Source organism: Schistocerca americana, chromosome 3 (genome assembly GCF_021461395.2).
Source record: "Schistocerca americana isolate TAMUIC-IGC-003095 chromosome 3, iqSchAmer2.1, whole genome shotgun sequence".
Lineage (NCBI taxonomy): Eukaryota > Metazoa > Arthropoda > Insecta > Orthoptera > Acrididae > Schistocerca > Schistocerca americana.
The window spans coordinates 93,911,540-93,918,608 of record NC_060121.1 but is presented as its reverse complement, the minus strand read 5'-3'; the positions used below and the strand labels follow the sequence as shown (position 1 = coordinate 93,918,608).

The window sequence follows — 7,069 nt, the reverse complement described above, 5'->3', positions numbered from 1 at the left end:
TGGGTATCCCACCCACCCTGACTGTAAATTTTTACGTCAGGATGGTGATTTGATCTGTTGTGCTGCTAGTCGTGATCACCACTTCAAGGCTTGTTTTCCAACAGGATAACGTTCACTCTCGCACAGTTGTTGTAACCCAACACGCTCTACAGAGTGTCGAAATGTTGCCTTGCCCTGCTCGATCACCAGATCTGTCTCCAACAAAGCACATGTGGAACATCATCGGACGATACCTCCAGCATCATCCACAGCCAACATTAACCGTCCCTGTATTGACCGATTATGTGCAACAGGTACAGAACGTCATCTCACAAACTGACATCTGGCACCCGTACAACACAATGCATGCATGTCTCCATGCTTGGATTCAACATGCTGGCGGCTACAATGGTTACAAGCTAGCAGTGTTTCACATTTGCATTGGATTACCTTGCGCTTACTTTAACCTGTAATCTTGAAATGCTAATCACTTAAATATGTTACCTAGACAAATGTATTCCTGAAATTTTATTACACTATATTAATTACTCTTTGATGTTGCGACTTCTTTCCGTCGGTGTGTGTAGGCTGATCAGATGTTTGTTTCACAACCCTTCCCCAGAATAATCAATAAAACGCATTTTAGTTCCATGTCCTGGTTTATACGTGTCTGCCTCAGTTTTCATATAGGTTCCTTTCCTTTGGCTCACTACCTTTACATTAAAGCGTAATACAGTGAGTGTTGTTATTGATTATTGCCACAGTTACTAAACGTATATCATGCTATATCTTGTTTGTCATACCCAAACGTGTATACATTTCTTCAAGGTAATAAGTAATGTATATATACAGACTCGAGCGACGAATGACAATTTGCACCAAGGGAAGGATTCGAAGGCAGATGCGCTAACCACTACACCACCATGGCGCAGTGGCTCTGAGGTGAGGACTCCTCCCTCCTCAGTATAAATTTGCATTCACATGTTAGCTCACTTGGTGTTCCCCGTAAACTCAATCTGCATTTCAGAGGCTCTACAACTGTAATGGAACATCATAGATGTCTAAGACTTAAAAAGGTCTCTGGAGCCGTCTAGTTTCCTTTGATTAAGGCAGCTGCGCCTGGCTTTCAGGCAGCATCCCCCGTTTCGTTCGATGGTGAGGCGCTCTTCCAAGACAGTTGGACAGCCAGTGTAATGCTGTTCAAGTTTGGGGGGAATACCTAGAGAGCAGAGACGTGGATAGGAATTTTTGTTGAGGACGGAGGCGCCCTAGTGTAGTCCGTACAATTGTGGAAAGCCATTGTGTCGAGGTGCCGTAGTGGCTAGCGCTTCTGCCTGCGTGAGCAAGCGGTTACACGGGTAGCAGGGGTTGTGTGGCGTGGGCTGGGCGGTTTTTTTAGGTTAGATGGCCTTGGGCAAGTACAGAAAGGGCAACAGCCTCAACGGGTGCGGGGCAAAGTCAGGACATGCGGGGACCAAGCAGCAATCGGTATTGTAATTGTAAACTGTCGAAGCTGCGTTGGTAAAGTACCGGAATTTCAAGCGCTGATAGAAAGCACCGAAGCTGAAATTGTTATAGGTACAGAAAGCTGGCTGAAGCCAGAGATAAATTCTGCCGAAATTTTTACAAAGTTACAGACGGTGTTTAGAAAGGATAGATTGCATGCAACCGGTGGTGGAGTGTTCGTCGCTGTTAGTAGTAGTTTATCCTGTAGTGAAGTAGAAGTGGATAGTTCCTGTGAATTATTATGAGTGGAGGTTACACTCAACAACCGAGCTAGGTTAATAATTGGCTCCTTTTACCGACCTCCCGACTCAGCAGCATTACTGGCAGAACAACTGAGAGAAAATTTGGAATACATTTCACATAAATTTTCTCAGCATGTTATAGTCTTAGGTGCAGATTTCAATTTACCAGATATAGACTGGGACACTCAGGGACAGAGCATCGAGTGACATTATACTGAGTTCACTATCCGAAAATTACCTCGAGCAATTAAACAGAGAACCGACTCGTGGAGATAACATCTTGGACCTACTGATAACAAACAGACCCGAACTTGGGGGGACGTACATGAAAATGACCAAATTTGTGAAAAAAATTTTATTGGCTCTTCATTTACTACATGGTATTGAAATTTCAATTACCAAATATTACGTTCCAATTCCGCTTCTAAGGGGGAAAAAAATAATAATTTGTAATAGCTTGCACAGGGCGACGCCCCCCCATCTTGGTCTTCATCCTCTCGTATATCTATTTATACTGCGTTTTTTTCCAGTTTTGTGCAGTCACAATGCAGGGAACGTTTGTGTACTACATCAAGAAGGCTGTGGAATAATATCTCTGCCGCTGGTTTTATATTCTTTGATTTATAGCGTTTGTTTACGAGTGTTTGTTTGGAATACATTTTTACGAAAGTTGTAAGTAGACTTGTTATTATATTTTGCAGCATGCCGCGTTCTAGTAAGGTGTTTAAAAAGGTTAGAAAGTGTCAAGCTTCTCGATGTAGTAAAGACAACTTGAAAACCAGCCCCATAATAACAAATGGAAACGATACTTCAACCAAGAAAGCGAGTGCTTCGAGAAGGAAAATTGACAGCTGTCAATCACTTGATGATTGTGGCTCAGACACTCAAGCTACTAGTGGTTTTAGGCTTATTGATTTGAAAATACTATCTGATATTATATCATCTGCTTGTGTATGTGCTGACTGTGGTGCAAAAAGTTTGAGATTATATGACGAAGAAAACAGAATTGGAATAGTGTGTATGTTGCATCTTACTTGTGAAAGCTGTCATTCAGACACTGCTTTTAGAACTTCGGCATCAAGTAACCGGATATATGAAGCAAATATGCGTTTAATATATGGCATGAGATGTTTGGGCATAGGCAGGGAAGGTACCAGACTGTTTTGTGGGATCATGAACATGCCACAACCAAGTGCTAGGTACACCACTGGAAATAAAACACTGCTAAGTGCTCTTCAAGAGGAAGTGGAAGAAAACTTGAAGTCCTCTGCAAAGGAAGCTGTGAAGATGAATAGTGAACTAAAGACAGAAGCAGATAACACGCCAGACACCGATTTGTGTGTGTCATGTGATGGAACGTGGATGAAGCGTGGACATACATCACTGTATGGAGTATCATCTGTCATTAGTGTTGATACTGGAAAAATTCTTGACGTTCAGGTAATGAGCAAATATTGCTATAGCTGTGTACTCGGAAAGAGAGCTGGTGAAGTGGAAGAAAATAAGTGGCAGGTTGAACACAAGAAAGTGTGCTGTAGAAATTATTCTGGTTCTAGTGGTGGAATGGAACCTGCAGCTATGAAACTTATGTTCCATCGAAGTGTGGAAAAGTACGGTGTTAGATACACAAAATACCTTGGTGATGGTGACTCCAGCTCCTTCAAAACTGTTTTGGAAAGTGAACCTTATGGTCCCCATTGTGCTATAGAAAAGTTGGAATGTGTTGGACATGTGCAAAAACGAATGGGAGGCAGACTTTTAAAATTGAAACGTGAATTGAAGGGCAGGAAACTTGAGGATGGAAAACTTTTAGGTGGTCCCAACAGACTCACAGACAAAGAAATTCATTCTTTACAAGTGTACTATGGCAAGGCAATAAGGGACAACAGTGGAAATTTGAATAACATGCAGAAGGCTGTGTGGTCTATTTATTTTCATAAACTATCCACAGATGACAAACCTGTACATAATTTGTGTGACATATCGTGGTGCAAATTCAAGCAGGCTGAGCGTGATGGCATGAACTATTCACACAAGCACAGTTTACCTGTGGCTGTTTTAAGTGCTATAAAACCAACATTTAGGTGTTTAGCAGAGCCAGACCTCCTACGAAAGTGTGTGCATGGAAAGACACAAAACCCTAATGAAAGTTACAACTCACTGATTTGGAAACGTTGCCCAAAAACAACATTTGTTTCAACAATTATTGTTGAAATTGCTGCATATGATGCTTGTTTAGTTTTTAACAATGGTAATCTTGGAAGAATAAAAACTCTACAGAGGCTAGGATTTCATCCAGGAGCTTTCACCTATTCAATATTGAAGGACATCGATGACAAAAGAGTTGCTGCGGCTGATATTACAGCCAATAAAATTGAACAGCAGGTTAACCAAAGAAGACAAGCAAAGAAGAGACTGCTTGCAGATGAAGAGGAGTATGCATATGGCTTGCACTAGTTCACACAGAGACGGTAAGACCTAATACAAACACTATCAAATCATTGATTCAGTTTTCCCGTAACTTACATTTTTATAACTTTATGTACCTTTTTCTCAAAAACCACAAAAGGTAGAGAAGTGAAATTTGGTATATGACTAGTCAGTACTATAGTGAAAAATTCTGTGGAAGGAATTTTCACTTAATAAAATAGTAAGGTATTTATGGTAGAAAATATTCCTTAAATTTGATATATTATTTTTCAGGGAAATTGGGAGACCCGTAAAAACTGAACAAAAGAAGATATAAAAATTCTGCTCCACAGAGTTTTGTAATTATTTGGTATGAAAGTGTGTACAAAAATTCATTAACATTGCTCTCACAGTTTTCTCAAAAAAGGAACATTTGTAATTACATTGTTGAAAAAAAATTAATTGTTAATAATTAAAGATGTAAAAGGTCAATAAAAATGAAAATTTAGGTTCATATGCGCATAACATTTCTTAATAACTGTACCAAATTTGGATTGATTATCTTAAAAAATTAGAGTTTTATAAAATACTTTTAAAATTACTGCAGTTTCGTGTACGTCCCCCCTTATACTGAGTTCACTATCCGAAAATTACCTCGAGCAATTAAACAGAGAACCGACTCGTGGAGATAACATCTTGGACCTACTGATAACAAACAGACCCGAACTTTTCGACTCTGTATGTGCAGAACAGGGAATCAGTGATCATAAGGCCATTGCAGCATTCCTGAATATGGAAGTTAATAGGAATATAAAAAAAGGGAGGAAGGTTTATCTGTTTAGCAAGAGTAATAGAAGGCAGATCAAAACGATAATTTCTGTTCCGACACTGACAGTGTTGAGTGTTTATGAAAAAAGTTCAAGGCAATCGTAAAATGCGTTTTAGACAGGTACGTGCCGAGTAAAACTGTGAGGGACGGGAAAAACCCACCGTGGTACAACAACAAAGTTAGGAAACTACTGCGAAAGCAAAGAGAGCTTCACTCCAAGTTTAAATGCAGCCAAAACCTCACAGACAAACAGAAGCTAAACGATGTCAAAGTTAGCGTAAGGAGGGCTATGCGTGAAGCGTTCAGTGAATTCGAAAGTAAAATTCTATGTACCGACTTGACAGAAAATCCTCGGAAGTTCTGGTCTTACGTTAAAGCAGTAAGTGGCTCGAAACAGCATATCCAGACACTCCGGGATGATGAAGGCATTGAAACAGAGGATGACACGCGTGAAGCTGAAATACTAAACACCTTTTTCCAAAGCTGTTTCACAGAGGAAGACCGCACTGCAGTTCCTTCTCTAAATCCTCGCACTAACGAAAAAATGGCTGACATCGAAATAAGTGTCCAAGGAATAGAAAAGCAACTGGAATCACTCAACAGAGGAAAGTCCACTGGACCTGACGGGATACCAATTCGATTCTACACAGAGTACGCGAAAGAACTTGCCCCCCTTCTAACAGCCGTGTACCGCAAGTCTCTAGAGGAACGGAAGGTCCCAAATGATTGGAAAGGAGCACAGGTAGTCCCAGTCTTCAAGAAGGGTCGTCGAGCAGATCCGCAAAACTATAGACCTATATCTCTGACGTCGATCTGTTGTAGAATTTGAGAACATGTTTTTTGCTCGAGTATCATGTCGATTTTGGAAACCCAGAATCTACTATGTAGGAATCAACTTGGATTCCGGAAACAGTGATCGTGTGAGACCCAACTCGCTTTATTTGTTCATGAGACCCAGAAAATATTAGATATAGGCTCCCAGGTAGATGCTATTTTTCTTGACTTCCTGAAGGCGTTCGATACAGTTCTGCACTGTCGCCTGATAAACAAAGTAAGAGTCTACGGAATATCAGACCAGCTGTGTGGCTGGATTGAAAAGTTTTTAGCAATCAGAACACAGCATGTTGTTATCAATGGAGAGACATCTACAGACGTTAAAGTAGCCTCTGGCGTGCCACAAGGGAGTGTTATGGGACCATTGCTTTTCACAATATATATATATAAATGACCTAGTAGATAGTGTCGGAAATTCCATGCGGCTTTTCGCGGATGATGCTGTAGTATACAGAGAAGTTGCAGCATTAGAAAATTGTAACGAAATGCAGGAAGATCTGCAGCGGATAGGCACTTGGTGCAGGGAGTGGCAAATGACCCTTAACATAGACAAATTTAATGTATTGCGAATACATAGAAAGAAGGATCCTTTATTATATGATTATATGATAGCGGAACAAACACTGGCAGCAGTTACTTCTGTAAAATATCTGGGAGTATGCGTGCGGAACGATTTGAAGTGGAATTATCATATAAAATTAATTGTTGGTAAGGCGGGTACCAGGTTGAGATGCATTGGGAGAGTCCTTAGAAAATGTAGTCCATCAACAAAGGAGGTGGCTTACAAAACAGTCGTTCGACCTATGCTTGAGTATTGCTCATCAGTGTGGGATCCGTACCAGATCGGGTAGACGGAGGAGATAAAGAAGATCCAAAGAAGAACGGCAAGTTTCGTCACAGGGTTATTTGGTAACAGTGATAGCGTTGCGGAGATGTTTAACAAACTCAAGTGGCAGACTCTGCAAGAGAGGCGCTCTGCATCGCGGTGTAGCTTGCTCGCCAGGTTTCGAGAGGGTGGTTTTCTGGATGAGGTATCGAATATATTGCTTCCCCCTACTTATACCTCCCGAGATCACGAATGTAAAATTAGAGAGATTAGAGCGCGCACGGAGGCTTTCAGACAGTCGTTCTTCCCCCGAACGATACGCGACTGGAACAGGAAAGGGAGGTAATGACAGTGGCACGTAAAGTGCCCTCTGCCACACACCATTGGGTGGCTTGCGGAGTATAAATGTAGATGTAGATGTAGACACGGTTTCGAATTCCGATG

General features: G+C 41.1%; 1 protein-coding gene across 1 annotated transcript; it reads left to right on the top strand.

The window, feature by feature from the left end:
- Positions 1-2,198: 2,198 nt before the first annotated feature.
- Positions 2,199-4,493, top strand: LOC124606799. The gene is made up of 2 exons (XM_047138867.1): positions 2,199-4,198; positions 4,431-4,493. The coding sequence occupies exon 1, from the start codon at positions 2,430-2,432 to the stop codon at positions 4,182-4,184; it is 1,755 nt and encodes a 584-aa protein (XP_046994823.1). The 5' UTR covers positions 2,199-2,429; the 3' UTR covers positions 4,185-4,198; positions 4,431-4,493.
- The last annotated feature ends 2,576 nt before the right edge of the window (positions 4,494-7,069 follow it).

Excerpts from the sequence above, each read along its gene's own strand:
- LOC124606799 (XM_047138867.1), top strand. The coding sequence starts at position 2,430 with ATGCCGCGTTCTAGTAAGGTGTTTAAAAAGGTTAGAAAGTGTCAAGCT.